Source organism: Propithecus coquereli, unplaced genomic scaffold, assembly GCF_000956105.1.
Source record: "Propithecus coquereli isolate 6110/MARCELLA unplaced genomic scaffold, Pcoq_1.0 Scaffold138, whole genome shotgun sequence".
Taxonomy (NCBI): domain Eukaryota; kingdom Metazoa; phylum Chordata; class Mammalia; order Primates; family Indriidae; genus Propithecus; species Propithecus coquereli.
Genome location: NW_012138080.1, coordinates 3,963,003 through 3,981,339, shown reverse-complemented (window position 1 = coordinate 3,981,339; position 18,337 = coordinate 3,963,003). Strand labels below are relative to the sequence as shown.

Here is an 18,337-nt window from a genome sequence, read left to right as displayed (position 1 = left end):
GTTGTTATTCATAGAATCTATTTTGTTATATGACAATAAAGTTTTGAAACATAATTTTGATGAAATATCATTAAAATATGATTATATATTACTATTCTTATCTGCTTTTTAAGCTTGGTGATAATATTTGCATCCTTCTTGTGATCAGAAACTAGAGCACTAGGCAGACTGTATGATGTAGGACAGAGAGTCAGATAGACCTACTAAGTGGTGACAATTAAAGAAAGTGTAATAATGGGCCTAGTTTAGAGTGGTGTCTAATAGCTTTTCTCTTTTTGTTCAGTCATAGAGTCACAGTATTTCATATCTGGTAGCATCTTTCTCATCAACATTAATTTCTAGGACTTCATATGATTGTAAAAGCTAAAAAATATTAATTCATTAATTCAACAAATATTTATTTATTTTTGAGACGAATCTCATTCTGTCACCTGGACTAGAGTGAGTGCTGTGGCGTCAGCCTAGCTCATGGCAACCTCAAACTCCTGGGCTCAAGAGATCCTCCTGCCTCAGCCTCCCAAGTAACTGGGACTATAGGCACAGGCCACCATGCCCAGCTAATTTTTCTATTTTTAGTATAGAGGGGTCTCACTCTTGCTCAGGCTGGTCTCAAACTCCTGGCCTCAAGTGATCCTCCTGCCTTGGCCTCCCAAAGTGCTAGGATTACAGGCGTGAGGCACTATGCCCAGTGCTATAATGAAATATTTTTATGTGAGAAAGAAATGGCATATCTTTCCAACCCATAGTTACCAACTTTGCCTTCCCTATTTAATTTTGCTTCTTATATATTGTAATGCACTGAATGTTTGTGTCCTTGCAGCAAATTCACAAGTTGAAATCCTAACCCTCAATGTGACGGTATTAGGAGGTGTGGCCTTTGGGAGGTGATTAGGTCATGAGGGTGGAGTCTTCATAAATGAGAATTGTGCTCTTATAAAAGGGACCCTAGAAAGCTTTCTAGCCCTTTTTCCTCCTTCACATGAGAGTATAGGGAGAAGTCAGCAATCTGCAACCCTGAAGAGAGCCCTCACGAGAACCTCATCACACTGGCACCCTGACCTCAGACTTCCAGCCTCCAGAACTGTGAGAAATAAATGTTTGTTGTTTAAGCCATCCAGACCATGGCACTTTGTTATAGCAGCCCAAACTGACTAACTGTTATAGCAAACCTACAACCCCAGCTCATTATTTTTATTTTTGGCTTAGAAATACTTCAGCAAAAACAGCTGTAGCTTCCTCTGTTCCGTCTGAGAATGGTCCAAGTTAAATGATACTTCATCTCATTTCTCCATGAGTAAGAGAATCTGGGACCATTCTTGAATGTCACCTCAGAGAACTGTATAAATTTCCCAGACTGTCAAACTGTAACTCCCAGATTTAGCAGCCTTGTCAGATGTTTTTTCACTATGTTCTCAAAAAGACAGCAACTCACTTTTGGACAATTGCTGATTCTACTCTTGATAGATTTAAAGTTTCATAGACTTCATGTAGATTATTCATTGAGATCTTCGTGATACTCGGGGTTTAACACAACAGACAGAATATTCATTATTTTTCATGAACATTTTCCACACTAAATTGAGCTTGATAGAAACAGGAATGCAACCTGGACTATGCCTTCCCAGGTTAAATTTTTCTGCAAAAGAATATCCCTTCTCTCTCATGCCCTGCTTCAGCATCATATACAATTATACTTTTGTCTGAATTAGATTGGTAATGTTTTTCTTTGTAAGATATTCACACAAAAATATTTCTCCCAGTGCTTCTGTTCAGGGCCTTAAAAAAAAATCACAAAATTGGCTGGGTGTGGTGGCTCACGCCTGTAATCCTAGCTTGAGGTCAGGAGTTCAAGACCAGCCTGAGCAAGAGCGAGACCCCCGTCTCTACTAAAAAAAAAAATAGAAAGAAATTAGCCAGACAACTAAAAATTATATAGAAAAAATTAGCCGGGCATGGTGGCACATGCCTGTAGTCCCAGCTACTCAGGAGGCTAAAGCAGGAGGATTGCTAAGCCCAGGAGTTTGAGGTTGCTGTGAGCTAGGCTGACGCCACGGCACTCACTCTAGCCCAGGCAACAGAATGAGACTCTGTCTCAAAAAAAAAAAAAAAAAAATCACAAAAATACCTTAGAAATTCATTGGAAGAACATGCCCATGGGACTGTGAATTTGTGCTCAATACCTGAATACACAGTGAGTCAGACTCCTGGTATGTTCAGTCCAAGTACCTCTTTTTTATGGCTGATAGGAAGAAATGCATGTTGCAAGGTCACTTGTATTCCTGAGAGCAAGAGCAAAGTGGTATTAATTTTCTCAAAAATAGTAAAATGACCAATTCCATTATTAAAATAGATTTATTGCATAACTTTACTTTAAAAATTTTAAACTACATTATATGCATTTAATCTTTTTTTTTAACCTGGAGCCACGCCCAAGAAGCCTTGAGCAAGTGGACTTCTGCATTTAATCTTATTATTTGTGTATTCCTTAAAGAGCTCACAATCAGTGGAGATTGTCTTCAGAGGCAAAAGTTCAAATTAAAATGCAAAGATTGATCATTTGAATCATCAGACTCAGGTGTGACTTTAAAGAACTTTCTTACAGTTATGTGTTATGATTTTATCATCTACAGATGAAAATAGCAAATATCTATGGCTTTGATAGGGAATCGCCAGGCACCGTTAATTTATTGTGGTGTGTTTGTAAGTTGATACAATCTTTTTTTTTTTCTTTTTTTATTTCAGGGTATTATGAGGGTACAAACATTATGGTTACATTTTATGTCTTTGCCTCAGCCAAGCCAGAGTTAGAGGCGTGCCCTTCCCCTCTACAATGCTCCCCGTGTCCTTTAGTTGCAGGTTTACTCCCCCATCCCCCTAACCCCTGGAGAGTATTTCTGCCATGTGAGCACCCTAGTGTTCATCAGTTAGTACCAATTCGATGACGAGTACAAGTGGAGCCCCTTCTTCCGATCTTGTGGTGCCTCAATTTGGATAATGGGCTTAAGTTTAATACAGGAAAATATAAGAGGTACTAGATCACTGTCATTTCTTATGATTGAGTAATACTCCATTGTATACATATACCAAATTTTAATAATCCACTCATGAATTGACAAGCACTTGGGTTGTTTCCACATCCTTGCAATAGTGAATTGTGCTGCCATAAACATTCGGGTGCAGATGTCTCTATTATAGCATATCTTTTGCTCTTTTGGGTAGATGCCTAATAGTGCTATTGATATGATCTTTTTAGGGGACACTTTGGCAGTACCTCTAAAACAAATATACATGACTTTTGAGACAGTAATTCCACTATTAGGACTTTAACCTAGACGTACATTCACATGTGTGTTCAAAGATAAATGTACACAGATATTCACTGCAACATTATTTGTAAGAGGGAAAATTGGAAATAGTTTAATTGTCCTTAGTAGGGAAATGGTTGAATCATTTATGATACTAATAAGATGGGGAAGGCTCTGGGGCTGTTAACAAGGATGAAGTGGATTCATATATTCTGAACTGTTAGGTAAAAAGCCAGTCACTGAACAATATGTGTATTATGATATCATATATGTTGAACAAAACACAAAGCAAATATGTTTGTAAATGCATAGAAAATATTGCAAAGTATACATACCACACCCTTAATGAAGAGTCCCTCTGGGCAGGAAGAAGGTTTGGAGGTGCATATGAAGGGAACTTTCACTTTTTACTGTAGATACTTCTTTCTTTATTGTTTGAGTTACTATGATCATATATTACTTTTTAAATTAAAAATAATTTTAAAATAGTAAAAGGTGACAAGTGGTAAAAAGTAATTTATGGGCTTCTGTTTCTCATATTTTTGATGAATGTTATTGTTTTATGAGACAACATGAACTAGGACAAAGGACACAGACGTGGGTTCTAATATTGACTGAAGAACTGTGTGTGTGGGGGTGTACCTCTGTGTGTGTTTGTGTATGTGTATTCATGAGAAAGAGAGAGAGAGAGAAAGATGAAGAGATATCTGCAAAATAATAACTCTCATTGGGTTGCTGTGAGAATTCAATGAAATACTGTGCTAAAAGGTCTTGCACACTCTGCTGGACAGCAGGCAGGCACTCAATACTGTTTACTGATATTTCCGTATCCATATCTTACTCCAAGGTTTGAAATCTGTTTGATTCCAACAAATGAAGGTAATGAAAAGTATTAGACACATAATATGTCAGATCTGTGTTCTGTATTTTTTTTTTTTTTTTGAGACAGAGTCTCACTCTGTTGTTCTGGGTAGAGTGCAGTGTTGTCACCGTAGCTCACTGCAACCTCAAACTCCTGAGCTCAAGCAATCCTCCCACCTAAGTCTCCCAGAGTGCTAGGATTACAGGTGTGAGCCACTACGCCCGGCCCTGTGTTCTGAATTTGATCCTGAAAATGCAGTGATCAAACATAACTATCTGCCCCTGTTGCTTCTTTTTGCAGTTAATAACACACTTATACTGAATACTTTGTTTTGGCTAACTCTAGGCAAAATGGACACACCAAATATTTGCATATGATTTGCTATAGTCAGACAGATACGACCTCTTTGGGGATATGATTTAAAAATGGTCTGATAGGAGCCAAAGAAGGGGACAGCAAACTGACACTATTTGAACTTTACTATCCACATAGTGCTTTGTGGGTTATACCTTCCTTCACATTCATTTGATCTTTAACCTCAATCTTGTAAGATAGGCATGGATAATATCAGCCTCATTAAATGGTGAGAAGGAAACTGAGGCCCCAGAGGTGGAGTGACTTGCCAAAGGTCGCACTCTGAGCAAAGCCAGGTCTTACGCTGAGTTGGTTTTTATTCCTACTATTCTGCCAAAAAATCAGTGCGGTCTGATCTAAGAGCTAAAAGTATGGAGGGAAAATCTTTAAACAAGACAGGTATGGTTTTTCTGGTAATACCATGTAAATATCCCAAATGATCAGCATGTAGTCTTCCTTTGGTTATCTGTAGGGGATTGGTTCTCAGATACCCTCTCCAACCCCCGAAGATACCAAGATTCAACGATGCTCCAGTCCCTTATATAAAATGGCAGTAGTTCAGTAGATCCTTGAATAAAGTTGTTTCAACGTCATTTCATTAAACATTGTTTAAAATCGATTCCCAGCTGAGGGCAACTGTGTGGAGTTCGCACGCTCTCCCCTTGTCTGTGTGGATTTTCTCTGGGTACTCCTGACACAGGAAAGTGACTCCCAATGCCAAGTGGGTCCTTGGCTTCATGCAAGAAAGAATTCAGGAGCAAGTTGACAGAATAAAGTGAAATTGAGATTTATTCAGAAAGTATAGAAAATCTACTCCACAGACAGAGCAGAGGATAATTCTCCCTGCAGAAGAGAACCAGTCCCATGGTTCCTGTTGCCCCTCTATTTAAGCATCCGCTTAATTATAGGCTAAACAAGAGGAAGAATATTCATGGTACGGGCTGTTGTTTTCCAGGAATTAGGGTGACATCCTCCTTTTGACTAACTATGGTCAAATAGGAAGTGTCATGGTATCAGGTGCATGATGGCAGTGGGAGATTTTCTTAGAAACTTTTATGGTAATGAAGTGTATAATGAAGCTGTAAGGTCAAGAGGTGGTCAGTTTCTCCACCATCTTGGTTCTAACCGGTTGGAACTTGACTAGCCTCCATCCTGTTTTGATCAGGTAGTTTGAAAATTTGTTTTGAGCCTTCCTGACTCAGTTAGGCAATGCTGCAGCAATGTCCAAAGCAATGGCCAAAGCAGTGCCTAAAGTAATACCTGCCAGTTCCCTGTCTCATTCCCCCCTCAGAGATAATACTCCCCTTTAATCTTAAGGGGTTGTAGAGGGATGAAGGTCCATCTTCTGTAGCTTCCTCCTGCTGATCTTATGGGTGTAGGCCCTGCCTTTCATGGGAGGAGTAAAAATCTCTAGAAACGTTCTTGGGGGCCTAGGGGCAGGATGCTTTCATGTTCTGGATCAGCTGGTGAGATGGGTTGGAAGCCTTGCATTAGCATCAACTTGAATTTCAATTACTGTAACCTGGAAGATACAAATTTTACTAGAGGGTTAAACAAACATGGTCCAAAGATTGACAGAAGAAAGCTAGCTAATAAGGGCCCTAACAAGGGAATGATACTGGGCGTATTTCCCTCAATAGAATCCCAGATGGTCTGGGCAGTGGGGTTATTGATGTTATGTAGCCATGTAGCCTGTTGAAGGAAAATGTTTGCCCTTTGCTCTACCTCCCCTGAAACATTAATGTAGATGCAACAAGCTGTGTTTCTAACATCACTTACCACTCCCTGTTCAGCCAAAATGCAACATGGTTATTCTCTTATATACCAGATGGACAGAAAAGATCTTTTCCAGGGGGAGGAGGGAGTACAATGTAAACATGGTGAACAACCAAGGCAAAATGCAAGTTTTGTTAATAACTATGCAAGCGACTTGATTCTAGCCACTAGGAAGCAAGCAAAGTAAGGATAACGAGTAGATTATTAGGAAAATACTAACAAAGATTTAGAAGAGGAAAGTAAGCACACTCATTTTAGTCATTTGAATGTGGGTGTTTCTTAGCCTTTAAAGCTGTGCATGTTAGGTGAACTGGAGCGTCTGCGTGGTCCCAACCTGAGTGAATGTGGGTATTTGTGAGTGTGCCCTGTCCTGCAGCGAAGGCTTCGCCACCCTTGACCTTGAACAGGAATAAGCAGGTAAATCATTATTTTACTTGTTTTTATTCATCTTTTTAAAGGGTATGTATAGGTCATATTTATTTTAATGTTTAATGTTAGAAGTGTTTTGGGTCTTTACTTGTAAGTTTGGTGATGTTTTTGTGACCAGAAATATGCTGTAGGAACAAAACTCTTGTTTAGCCTATGGTAAAACTGGTTTGATTATACACCCTTTCCCTTAAAGTCATTTTTCAAGCAGCTCTTGACGATGTTATGTGAGGACTTACTGTATTTGCATATAACCTACACATATCCTCCCATATACTTTAAATCATCTCTAGATTACTTAGAAAACCTAGTACATGCTGTGTTGTTATACTATACATTTTTTTCTTTTTTTGAGACAGAGTCTCACTGTGTTGCCTGGGCTAGAGTGCCGTGGCGTCATCCTAGCTCACAGCAACCTCAAACTCCTGGCTCAAGCGATCCTCCTGCCTCAGCCTCCCGAGTAGCTGGGACTGCAGGCATGCGCCACCATGCCCGGCTAATTTTTTCTATATATTTTTAGTTGTCCAATTAATTTCTTTCTAATTTTAGTAGAGACAGGGTCTCACTCTTGCTCAGGCTGGTTTCAAACTCCTGAGCTCAAACAATCCGCCCGCCTCGGCCTCCCAGAGAGCTAGGATTACAGGAGTGAGCCACCGCGCCCGGCCTTGTTTTTTAATTTGTATTTTTTTCTTGCTGCATCCCCCCCATATTCTTCATCTGAGGTTGGTTGAAGTCAAGAATGCAGAACTCCGAGGATACAGAGGGCTGACTGTATATCATAGACAGTACATTACATATATTATGGTTTGATATTATTTAGGCAATGAATAAAAATTTAGGCTTGAAAGTCATACAGTACCATTTTGGTACATTCCAAGTAAGCATTTATTTTTATTTTTATTTTTTTAATGGAGGGAGAGGGAGAGGGAGTTATTCTTAAATAGTGCTTTGGTGTTAGCCCTCATGCACTGTGAGTGAAGATTTGCCGAATTGTGTTTATTTAATAAACCATTTATCCACCTCTTGGTGGCACAATGGGCCAAGCAAATTTTGGTGGGCTGTTTACTCTTTCTTAAGCAAAGAACAATCTGTAAAGCTGATTCAGAGAAAAACTTAGGAACAAACAAGAGAGGCAACCATGTGAGGGGCCAAGTGCGTGTGACTTTCACAGAAAATACTATTTGGTGAAGATGGAGTATGTGAAGGACAGCCAGGGTGAAAGGAAAAACCGAGCGTGTGGCAGACCCAGGGCACCAGGTGGGACGCAGTTGGCATACACGCTTACCCAGCAAAAATACGTGCTGTTAAACAGGAATTATTACAGTGTTTTAGTTTTTAGGAAGCATTGGTTGTTGAAGCAGCCAAATACCAGCCCGGGGAGACAGTTAAAATTTTAAGACTTTCCCAAAAACTATTTAGACATCTTTTTTAGTACTCTGAGGTCATGAGGTGCCATGAATGCACGCTGGGACCTCACCCAAACCTGTTTCCCCGTTACTCTCATCTTCAACTCCCTGGCTCCAAACCCAGGCCTCTAAAATGGATTAGAAAGATCCGGGGCCTACAACTGGTCTCCGAAATATTCTTTTCGCTCCTTTTCCCACCCCTCCCCTATTTAAAAACAACTGGTTGTGCCTGCCCTTTTCCGAGCGCAGCCCCCATCCGAGGGGCGGATAGTGATCCCGGCGGACTCAGGCCCCCGCAGGTTGGCGGCAGCCGGCGGGAATGGGCCGGCTGGGTCCAGGGGAAGCCGAGCGAAAGAAGCCGCGCGCCCAGCTCAAACTCGCGCCACCACCAGCTCACGAACAGCGCCCCACCTTCTCCGTCACCGAAGGCGCCCAGCCAATGAGCGCAGCAGAAAGGCCGGGCCTGCGAACTAAGCACCGGGCGGGGGATCGGCGGGAGGGGGAAGGGCAGTCGAGGGCGGGCTGCATTTGATTGACAGCTCACTCGAACCAATCCTCCACGCACTTTCTCTTCGCTCTCTTCTCTGCACGGCTTTCCTTTTCGTCCCACCTCCTCCTCCTCCACCCCCCTCCTCTGGCCTTTTCGATCCGCCTCACTTCCCTTCCCCCACTCTGCGGGCAAATCGGGCTGAAAAGAGGCGGGGGCCGAAGCGGCGGGCTCGTGTGGAGCCTTGAGGTGGGATTGACAGGCGCCCGGGCCAATAACAAATAGGCTGATGGCGCGGCTGTGGCTGGAACCGACCAATGGGCGAGCGGGCTGGGGGCGGAGGCCCAGGTTCCAAACGCTCCGCGGCGCCATGGGCTGAAAACTCAACCGAGATGGAATCTCCCAGTCTGAACCGGTTTCAACCGGTTCCGAGTTTGAGGCACTAGGAGGGGGAGAAGCGGCTGCAGCGGCCGCGGCAGAAGCAGCGGGAGCTACAGCATCAGCAAGAGCAACAGTAGCTACAGCCCCGGCGGCGGTGCCTGTTCCAGTCTTTGCTGCTGCAGTCCGTGCAACCACCCAGAGGGGGAGGGGGAACCACCAGTCGCTGAGGAGCAAGAGAAGGGGGGAAAGTTTAGGCGAGCCTGGGTGGGGGGGCCCAGCGCCGGAGCTGCGTGAGAGAGGGAGCCGTATTTTGGTAGGGGGGAGTCGGACTGCAACTGGCAGCAGAGCGTCTCCCCGACCGTGTGGACTCTACACCCCCTACTCCTGCTGCTTCTGCTGCCGCCTGTGGCTGGAGGGTCCTCCTGGGGCTGAATCTTTGGGACTTGACCCTATTCCCCTCCCCCTTCCCTCACTCCCCAGACGGGCGGGAGCATTTATTCCACAGATTAAATTCCCTCTTTTTTTAGGGGGCGCAGGTGGGTGTGTGTGTGTTGGGGGGAGGTGTTTCCTGAAATAGTAAATATTATTGAGCTTTTTTTGCCCTTTTCCTCTTCGTTTTTTTAATTTCTTTTTTTAAGGTGGGAAAACTGTGAAACCCACCTTGATTCCTCCCCTCTCCCTCGCCCTAATCCCCTGACAAGGAAGGAAGGAGCAGTTGTTTCGATCTCTGGGTAAGTCGACTGTGTCTTCCGGGCCGAGGGTCGGGCGGCGGCGCGGCCGGGTGGGAGGAGGCCGGCGTGGGGCGCGGCGACGGCCGCGGGAAGCGAGCCTGGGACGCGGCGGCGGCGGGCGGGCCGGGGGCGCGCCCGGGCCCACAGCGGAGCCTGCAATTGAATGGAGCTGCTTTTGCCGCTGGGGGATGCAGGCGGGGAGGCGGCCGCGGGAGGGGAGCGCTTGCTGGGTCATTCGCGTGTGCGGGTGGCGGTGGAGAAAGGCGAGGAGCGTGATAGTGAAGCGGGGCCCCGCGCAAGGGTGGAAGGACTTCCCCAGCCCTTTGGGCTGGGGAGAAGTTGGGGTGCTTTTAGGAACATCTCTGTAAATTATTAGGAGTGGAAGTTTCCAGAAATATTTAGTGCAGCAGCATTGAAACGTCCGCCTGCATCACGTGGCCCCCTCGGTGGAGAGCTTGGGATGGGGGAGGGAGGGGCTGCTGACTCTCTGCTGCTCCGGCAAGGAAACTCGAAAGCTTTCTGGTTTTTTGCAGAGTGAGATATAAAGTAGGAGAGACTAATTTTTCAGTGGCCTGCAAGTGGGATTCCGTGTTGTAATTTCTTTTCGGTGGCTTGAGTGTGTTAAGTTGCTGCTAGCATTGTACGGTGGACTCATTTGCTGCAAGCATTGTACAGTGGATGATGCCCTGATTCCCCTTTATTCCGTTGTCTCCGAGTTTGGGGTGGGTGGGAGGAAGTGGTGTAGTAGAGGAAGCACTAAATACTTACCCAGCCCGGACCTCCTCTGATCACGCCGAGGCCATGCTGCATAGAGAATGGGGCGGTGAACTTAAGGCGCCTGGTCTAAATGCCTCCTCCGAGCATGGGCGGGGTTGAGTGCGTGCTCCTGTGTGCTATAGTTAGAAGTGCTGCAAATCGGTTCGGGTGGGAAGCGAAGCGAGGGGAGGGCGGGCGCTATTGAGGTGTGTTTCTCGTGAATGAAGCAGGCGATTGCCCACACACCTAAGTAGCAGTCTTTGGCCTTGTACTGACTTGTTTTTTTTCACCTAGTGTGAAGTTACATTGAGCAGCGGTTATGATTTTCTGGGTTTTGGATAAGAACTACCAGTGTATATATTTTGGAAGTCACTTGTAGAGTCACATTATCTATTAAGCTGGATAATCCTTGGTATATGCTATCCAGTGAGTGGATTTTAGGATTGAGGGGGCCCAACAGGAAAAGAGCGTTTGTAGTTAACACCTCTCCCACTATGGCTGTTAGCTGTCTGCCTGATTGTGTATCATAAGCGTGTGGGACACTGCTGTTAGTGGAAAGAATGTTTTGGAAGCTCTTTGATTTGGGGGGACTAAATGTGCTTGGCATTGACTACAAAGCCGCCATTTCTGTACTACGTGCAGTTCAAGAATAGGTAGGTCATTTCGAAGATAGCCGTTAGTTCTAAGGATGGCAGACTACTGTATTTAAATGCTTCTATTGTCAATCTTGTTTTTCACGTGAATCTAGCTCAGAGAACTCTGTAAGGACAATGTACTTAAAAGTGAAACTTTTTACAGAGTCACTTGACTCAATCTTTTTTGTTTTGGCAATAAATTATGACTGGTGGGAGTAAATAGGAGAGAAGTTCGTTCATTTTTCACCAAAAAAAAAAAAATCGAAAACTTTTGCTACGTAGATATTGGTACTTTGTGGACATTCTTTTAAGCCTCAATTTTTAAGATTGTTCCAGTCTCTTAAAACTTTATGGTACTTGGAGGCAGAAGAAAGTTTACACATTTATTGATAGAATACATATTTCCTCTCATGTTAGTATTTAGATCTCAGGTTTTTTGTGGCGTGTGGCAAGTGTTCTGCGGTTTAGAAAACACATTTGTTTAATACCTGCTACAAAAAATTTTGAAGTCTCATCAGTTTTAATTGTCAGTAATGGATCAAAAGACTTGAGGAATAAAAAATTCTTGAACTCTTAATTTCTTGATTTTTTTTTTTTTTTTTTTTTACATTATACCTAACGTAAGAGACTTATCTTTTGGACTTCTAATTTGTTGTAACAGACATCATCTTGAAGTAAAGTATTTGCATTAAAATTGAAATTGCTGCCATTATATTAGGAGCATTTTTGAACTTCTGTAAAGTGGGCAGGAATGCCTTTTTTCCCCCAACCAAACTAGTTTTGTCCAAACACAATGTAATTAAATTAGCCACTCATTCTTCTGATCCTGGAAGGGGAGAGGGGAGAAGTGGAGATGACCATCTGACCTTGTTAGTTCTAAATACACTAAACCAGGGGTTTCATGAATACCCCTCAGGATGTCCTGAGTCCTCTGTAATTGCGTACAGAATTGAGTTTTTAAAATTAGGTTAGAACTATTGTGTTCCTTTTATATAAAGGCATTTTGACCCCCAAAAAGGTTAAGGAGTACTGATTTAACCAGTCAGACTGGAGTGGCATTGGCGTTGAAGAAAAAGCAGAGGAAAGATTTTTATAATTCTGGGCAACAAAAATGTGGATGTATGCCAGCATCTGAGAGTAGAATCCTCTTAAAAGGATAACATTGCATATGAACCAGTAGGTTTTAGCCAGTACATATTTGAGACGAAGTAGCTCATTTTTCTGTTAGAATTTGTTTTTGTTTGGGTATAGGCTTGCGTTTACAGCTTTTACTTTGCCAGTGAATGTTTGGAAATTTTAAAAAATCTTGTTTGGCATAGTGCCATAAAGTTTTTTTTTCCTAGACCATAATATTCAATCAATGTGTGTCCTTGTAAGTGTAATTTTAATCCCCAAATGCATTGAGAATTGAAAGAAACAAATTTGAATGGTTTTTAATTCAGTGCTAAAACTAAGTTCTGTAGAGGTTAAGAAAATTGATACCAAGATTTGTGAGACTTGTGATTCCTATTTATCATTGATGTATATAATAGGAAATCTTGTACGTCTACATTTGATTTTTAATATTGTCTTTATAGCATATCTTAGAAATAAAGATAATGTGAAGTGAGCTTTTATTGAGCTGTACAGAAGATCCTGCTAGGAAGAGAAAAATCACATTCACTTGAACTTAATCCATGCTTAAAGTTTTGAGATTGAGACTTTGAATTGTATCACTTTTTAGGGCAATAAAATCCTCATAATGGATTCATTTTAAAAATAGGTTAGCATCTCTGTAAATGTTAGTAGAATAGAAAAATTAATCTAGGGTCTAAAAACAGAAAAGTTGAATGGACTCTAATAACTAATGTAGTTATGATAACTTCAGCTTCGATATTTTGCTATCTCAGTTTTTTTTAATTAGGTAAAGTCTCTACTCATGAAAATATTTGTAAGAACATGATTGAAGTAAAATAACTTGGATAGAAAGTTTTTGACTAATATCAAAACTTCATAGACAGCTTCAGTTTTTTTTTTCCTTTATTTTCAGTATCTATGCCAGCAATTATGACAATGTTAGCAGACCATGCAGCTCGACAGCTGCTCGATTTCAGCCAAAAACTGGATATCAACTTACTAGACAATGTGGTGAATTGCTTATACCATGGAGAAGGAGCCCAGGTAAAGTAGCCAACTAAAACCTTATAACCTTACAGTGTAACAAAGTTGTTGAGTTTGGAATAAAATTTTGATTTTATCACCTTTTAAAAAGGTATTCTATAATTTGCATTAGTTTGGAATTATATATCAATGAGACTTTGGAGAAAGAAATCGCATTATGTTTGACATGGTTAGAGTGGGATGTTTTGGATTATTATTCTTAAACTTGTTCTGTCCTTAACTTCATAAACCTTTTTTTCTCCCTCCTCCCTGCCCCATTAACCTTTTTTAATAGAAGATAGAGCTCAATGTTATTAAATGCTTTGTAGATACTAAAAGTTGTATGTACTTTTATATATGCTTGATATATTTGGAGTTACTGTGATTCTTCTATTTGTGGAACATTTAAATTACAGAAGAACTCTACAGATAATGTTTATTTTAAAAATCCAGTAATACCAAGTATTTTTATGTTATTTGAATTTTGGGTACTTGTCAAAGTGGTACCGTTAATATAGAGAATTATTTTAAACAGAAGCCATATTTTGATCAGTTTAAGTTTTTTTTTTAATACCCAATTAAAAGATTAAATGAGACAGGAATATGTAAAAATATAAATTGTATGTGTCACAAGAAACTGGATATTCTTGAACCTTCACCCGGTGGGGCTAAACACTTTGGGAATGAGTAAAAATGTATGCAATTTGGTCAAAAATCTTTTAAGGTGACAAACGTCTAATAGTACAGTTTTGTTGCCAAAACAGTAGTTTTCTGGTTAGGTAATGTTCAGCTTGTAGATACAAAATTAGTTACATTGTCCAGATATTTGTGCTTGTATGGTTATCCCTGAGTGCCATCACACTTTTTAGAAACCTGAAGGGTAGATATGGTGGTGTCTTTTGTAGATAGTCCCAAAAGCATGATGCGTAAGTATTAAGCATGCATAAATATTTCCATTCCCTTGTAAAATTCAACAATAGTGCTTTCACTGTTACAATGAGAAACTTCACAAGGTAAAAGGGCCACAGAAGTTCTAAGACTAGAAAAAATTACTCCGCAGTAATTCTGTAAGCTTGTTAGTCCAGGTTTATACTCCTAGAGGCTTTTGATCAGTGTGTTGTTATCTCTAAAAGCATTCTTGCAAAAGTTATCCATCGGTATTTATTACATGTGTGATGTGGTTGTTTTCTCATGCTGTACATTCAACACGGAGCTTTAAGCTTCATTTCTTTTAACATGAATGTGTGGAAAGCAGCTGCCTTTGGAGGAAAGTATGAAGTAAGATTGATTGGATTCAATTTTGAATATATCATTGGAAGCACAGGTCTATATCCATTAGGAAGAAGGGCATTTAATTTTTCACGTAGATTTCAGCTACTAATACTTTTTAATCTTTGCCCTAATAACTTAGTTCACAATATCTAAATGTGTGAATAAACCAACATAAGACCAGTGTTAGTCTAAGACTTGTAACTGGAAACTCGTAATAATTTTTATCATCAAGAATATAGTAATACTTCCTTAAATAATGTTTCACAGTATTAAGAGATTTAATGGTTTGTTTTAATGTTGACTTGTTAATAAAAAGTAGATGTAGAAAAGTATTTCTGAATATTTTTTATTTGTAAGGGCAATAGGTTAACTTTCCCAAAAGTAAAAAGATTTTATATCTGAAGTGCTTATATCTCATGTGATAAATCAGGTACAAAAAAGTAACTGGCAAACTTATATTTCTTGTATTATAAATGAGGAAACTGAGGTTTAGAGCTTAAAGCCAGGTAACAATTCCTTTTGTTCTCTAAAAGACACGTCTTCAGACTTCTAGTTCAGTCTACTACTGTTCATATACCACCTCCCTGGGAGTCTTACATCAAAGGAAAAGGAGAAGTAAAAAGCTGTAGTGAAAAACATGTTCTTAGTGTTAAGATATCTTAGTTTGATTCTACGAAGTTCTCTAGTCATTGCTCTAGCTACCCTGCAAGAGACTGGAAGGTTAGTAGTGAGGTTTGTAAAGCACCTATTACAGTGCCAGATAGATAGAAGCCACTCTGATTAATGGGTACATTTGGAAGTATGACAAAGGCTTACCAGCATATATGATATAAACTCACTGTTTCAAAATATATATGCTTTCTGGCCGGGCGCGGTGGCTCACGCCTGTAATTCTAGCTCTCTGGGAGGCCGAGGCCGGCGGATTGTTTGAGCTCAGGAGTTCGAAACCAGCCTGAGCAAGAGTGAGACCCCGTCTCTACTAAAAAAAATAGAAAGAAATTATCTGGACAACTAAAAATATATATAAAAAAATTAGCCGGGCATGGTGGCGCATGCCTGTAGTCCCAGCTACTCGGGAGGCTGAGGCAGGAAGATCGCTTGAGCCCAGGAGTTTGAGGCTGCTGTGAGCTAGGCTGATGCCACGGCACTCTAGCCCGGGCAACACAATGAGACTCCGTCTCAAAAAAAAAAAAAAAATGCTTTCTTAAATTTTTTTTTTTTGCTCCTCACATAAAATATCATGGACTAATAATGATAATTAAAATTTAATATGCTAATTCAACTTTTAAAGGACTACATAACTTTGGAGGGGACGAAATTAATTGGAAGAGTGGCTTTTATTCTGTAGGCAGAACTTTTGCACACTGTAACATTAGAATTGCCTTCTGTTATAAGCATTTTTCTATTTTTAGGCAAGTAGACAGCCAGAAAAAAGATATGGGGAAGAGTTGGATGTTTTCTCCAATATTGTGTTCTGCTAAGTATCTTGAACTCTTTAATCTATTGCTTAGCAACTAAAATGCTTTCACCATTCATTCAGTAGCACAGGGAGAATGCTAGGTTTTCTCTCTTTAATTTCCTTTCCTGTCTTTGGTTTTTTTTTTTTTTGAAACCTCTGCTGAAGTTTTTTTTTTTTTTTTGAGACAGAGTCTCACTCTGTTGCCCGGGCTAGAGTGCCATGGCATCATCCTAGCTCACAGCAGCCTCAAACTCCTGGGCTCAAGTGATCCTCCTGCCTCAGCCTCCTGAGTAGCTAGGACTACAGGCATGCGTCACCAAGCCCAGCTAATTTTTTCTATATAGATTTTTAGTTGTCCAAATAATTTCTTCCTATTTTTTTAGTAGAGACGGGGTCTCGCTCTTGCTCAGGCTGGTCTCGAACTCCTGACCTTGACTGATCCACCACCTCGGCCTCCCAGAGTGCTAGGATTACAGGCGTGAGCCACCGCCCCCGGCCTGGAGTTTTAAGTTAATAAGGAATATTATGTAAGGATGGTGGGATTAGAAGACATTAGAATGGAAATAGTAGAAGTAACTTAAGAGAGTAAAATTACAACTAACAGGAAAGAACATGATTTATGCAGAGATTGAAATGAATGGTGATAGCGTGGGAAGTATTCGCTTATGTGTAGAATGCTCATCACTTCAAAATGTCTGACAAAATAGCAAGTTGACCATGTTAACTTTTACTATGCATGGATCTTTGATATACATTACCTCTAGATATTTGTTACTATTTTATGTGCAAGTTCACGTCTCTAGTTAGTTATGGATACCTAGTTAGATACTCTCAGGGGGAAGATCAAATACTGCTAAAATGTGCTTTGGCCCTAGATAACACATATCCCTGTTCTTTCTGTTTTTCTCATTTCTCACATGGCATAATTATACCTCCTTGGAACTATCAGTCCCTTAATGAAATAAAATTTATATCTTGAGAGCTTACACTTAGGCCCCTAATTTCTAACCCCAGACCCTCATGGAGGAGCAGGCAACTGATTTTTCTTTCAAGTTCCACAGTGGTTCTGGTGGTTTTTCTGGGTAGAGAACTACCATATAAATTGTGTATCTGTAAAAGATTTTAAACAATACACAGTGTGTTGCTGGTTGATGTATAGAAAAATCATGAATGTGATATTGTATTTGCTACTTGAGGAAAAGATCATCGTTAACATCAAAGCCAAAATAAGCATTTGATTTTTTTAAAATTTGGAATAAAAGCCAAGCTAAAGATTATGAGCTGTCTGTGTCAGAGGTAGTTGAAGTATGAATGCTTCCCACCCTTTTTGATGCTTTCTTGTTTATAACCATTGATAAAGTGGAGTCTAAGAGAAGGATAATTGACAGATTTCAAAACCATCAAACTTGGCCAGGTGAGGTGGCTCAGGCCTGTAATCCTAGCACTCTGAGAAGCTGAGGTGGGAAGATCACCTGAGGTCAGGAGTTCGAGACCAGCCGCAGCAAGAGTAAGACCCCACCTCTACTAAAAAATAGAAAAATTAGCCAGGCATGGTGGTATGTGCCTGTAATCTCAGCTACTCTGGAGGCTGAAGCAGGAAGATCGCTTGAGCCCAGGAGTTTGAGGTTGCTGTGAGATAGGCTGATGCCATAGTACTCTAGCCGAGGTGACAGAGCGAGACTCCGTCTCAAAAAAAAAAAATTCTCCAAAAAATTTGCTTATAACTTTTAATAGAGATAGGTAAAAGGAATAGGAGGAAGGATCCAATTGAGCTATAAAACGACCTTGAATGAAAAAGTAAAACAAATTAAGCTGTTGATTCTTGAAAAAAATTGTCAGTAGAATTAAAAGCCTTTGGTAAAATGTGTTAATATATGAAAAACTTAAAATCATTAAAATGAAGAAACTAGATATATGTGGCTGGATCTTAAAAACTATGTCAAATGGAAAAAGCAAACTGCAGAAGAAATTCTATAGTGTATTATTAATATAAAATTTAGGTGATAATAACAACCCCGTTTATGAAATTCATACCCATGCCATGAAAATATGGACAGGGAAAGACACCAAATTGATGAAAGTGATTACCTCTTAAAGAAGGAACAAACAAAGGAAATCATGCCAGGGAAAGGTACAAAGATGACTTCCATAATTTTTAGTTCTTTTTTTGTTTTTTTGAGACAGAGTCTCGCTCTGTTGCCCTGGCTAGAGTGAGTGCTGTGGCGTCAGCCTAGCTCACAGCAACTTCAAAACCCTGGGCTCAAGCAATCCTCCTGCCTCAGCTTCCCAACTAGCTGGCATGTGCCACCATGCCCGGCTAATTTTTTCTATATATTTTTAGTTGTCCA

General features: G+C 40.8%; 1 protein-coding gene across 1 annotated transcript in view; it reads left to right on the top strand.

The window, feature by feature from the left end:
• Positions 1-8,975: 8,975 nt before the first annotated feature.
• The window catches only part of XPO1 (exportin 1), a 53,231-nt gene continuing 43,869 nt past the window's right edge, over positions 8,976-18,337 (top strand). The window contains exons 1-2 of the mRNA XM_012639193.1: positions 8,976-9,728; positions 13,149-13,279. Coding sequence (XP_012494647.1) covers positions 13,154-13,279 — 126 coding nt within the window. The 5' untranslated portion in view covers positions 8,976-9,728; positions 13,149-13,153. The remainder of the gene's footprint in view (positions 9,729-13,148; positions 13,280-18,337) is intronic.